Below are 2,104 nucleotides of genomic sequence, written 5' to 3'. Positions count from 1 at the left end.
GAAAAGGCTTCAACTTTCCCTAGACTTCAACGCCTGTTCTTCAAATCAAGGTAAGCATTTGAAATAGAAAATAATCTTATAATAACCTGATATTTTTTAGTATTAACATCTTGTCACAGCCAGAGTGTGTTTGCTGCAACTGAAACACCAGTTGTTTCCGAAATTTCAGCAACAAACAAAGGTAATATAAAGCACTTCATGTAATTGGTCTAAAAATTTTACACATGATTGCACATTTATGTATGTATATGAAGGTAGCTACAAATTCTTTTATTTTACAGATGTAATGAACATGTTGGAAATTATATTACNCTGCAACTGAAACACCAGTTGTTTCCGAAATTTCAGCAACAAACAAAGGTAATATAAAGCACTTCATGTAATTGGTCTAAAAATTTTACACATGATTGCACATTTATGTATGTATATGAAGGTAGCTACAAATTCTTTTATTTTACAGATGTAATGAACATGTTGGAAATTATATTACAAAAGCAAACAAATTTGGAGACCCGGTTGGATAGCTTGGAAGGAAAAGTAAGTGACTACACAGCGCGACACTGTTGTTGGCCTGTGTTATTCTAATAATACTTGACTTTCTAAACCGGAAGCATTAAAAAAGCTATATAAATCTGAATTAAGTTTATTAACTAGATTCCTTAGAAAGATTTAGAGTATGTATTCAGTTTTTTAGCACATTTAATTTAAGTGCCTTAAAGTGCAAGTTTTATGTACCTATGACTTACTATTGATTTTTGGCAATTTTTTAAAGATGTTGCGTAATTTCGTCCATATAAAAAAATCATCGCCACATATTCCGCATAGAAGAAAATGGGCAAAACCTTAAACAAAAAATCTAAAAATCAGCAGTAAGTCCCAGCTACTTCAAACTTACCTTTTATTTTACTTCAATTAAATGGACCTCAAAACTGCATACTCAAAATTTTTCAAAGGAATCAAATTAAAAGCCTTGAAATTCTTACGGGTCTTTAGAGAATAAAGTATATAGATTCGTTAAAACTTGTCAAAATGCGCCTTATAATTTTGGCATGGGTTGTATTTACCTTTGAATATTTTTAAAACACATTGCATAATTTTGACTGCATATATATTTCAGATGCTTGACAAAACTGATGTGATGGCTCACCATAAAGTCGTGCGTGAGTCGAGAGTGCTAATTAAAAAAGTACATCAGAGTGTTTGCCGCATATCCGGAGAAAGCTGCGAAGATCTCCACACAGAACTGGCCGTTCTTATGCCAATGCAATCTTTAGATGCTGTTTTTGATTTGGAGGAAAAGCTAATAGAAAAAAATTACGAAGACGCAATGGTGAGTAGATATTATATTTTCCAGTTTTATTTAGGTTCATATGTTTATTTATTAATCATCACAAATCTCTTTGCAGATATCATATCTTTTCACCTTAAAAGGCTCTTCAGCAGATATTGAAGCGGTGATCAAAAGGATCTTCACAGATGAAGTTTTGCATCATTTCAATTGGGATGGTCGATGCGGCAGAAAATCGCTATCTAAGTTGAAAATAGTTAGCGTGGCTCTGTTTGGTAATTTATATTATTCACTTATTTTCTGAATTTTTAGTTATGTTTTTATTTCATTTTTTCAGACATTTTTAAACTCCAGGGCCGTATAGAGTTTGAAAAGGAAGTACGAAGGAGCGTCGAACACAGCCATAATAGGCAAAAGCAGAAACGCTATTTATCTAACAAACGGAATATGCCTTTATAAATAAGCTTAGCTTTAGACAAATAAGTTTAGTTTTACACCTTAATCAAACGACTACCAAACCAATATAAATAATAGTACAAACTAAATGTGATCTCAAATATAATATGAACTGAACATAAAGTACAAATAAAATGTGATCTCTTAGTTAATACCTTATCTGTAGTTGTAAATAAATATAATATAAACTATTAATAATAATATAATAAATAAGATGCGTATCAAATAATATTGTATATTTGTATATTGTATAATAAGAAATTAAAAACAATAATTTAACTTATAAAGAACGTAAAAAATCTAATCTGAGGTGCTACCTGTCTCCAAACGACACAGTCCCTGTCTTCAGGGGAAAGCTCG

The 2,104-nt window shown here is 31.1% G+C and overlaps 1 protein-coding gene across 1 annotated transcript; it reads left to right on the top strand.

Annotated features, from left to right (window-relative positions):
• The first annotated feature begins 6 nt into the window (after positions 1-6).
• Positions 7-1,980, top strand: LOC108355754 (uncharacterized). The gene is made up of 6 exons (XM_017606890.1): positions 7-50; positions 101-181; positions 461-537; positions 1,118-1,330; positions 1,407-1,563; positions 1,626-1,980. Exons 3-6 carry the CDS (start codon positions 466-468, stop codon positions 1,745-1,747), a joined length of 564 nt encoding a protein of 187 aa, XP_017462379.1. The 5' UTR covers positions 7-50; positions 101-181; positions 461-465; the 3' UTR covers positions 1,748-1,980.
• The last annotated feature ends 124 nt before the right edge of the window (positions 1,981-2,104 follow it).

Source organism: Rhagoletis zephyria, unplaced genomic scaffold, assembly GCF_001687245.7.
Source record: "Rhagoletis zephyria isolate East Lansing unplaced genomic scaffold, Rhagoletis_zephyria_1.1 Rzeph_scaffold_49670, whole genome shotgun sequence".
In the NCBI taxonomy this organism is placed as follows: Eukaryota; Metazoa; Arthropoda; class Insecta; order Diptera; family Tephritidae; genus Rhagoletis; species Rhagoletis zephyria.
Note: the sequence above shows the minus strand (reverse complement) of the source record. Positions and strands in the feature narration are given on the sequence as shown.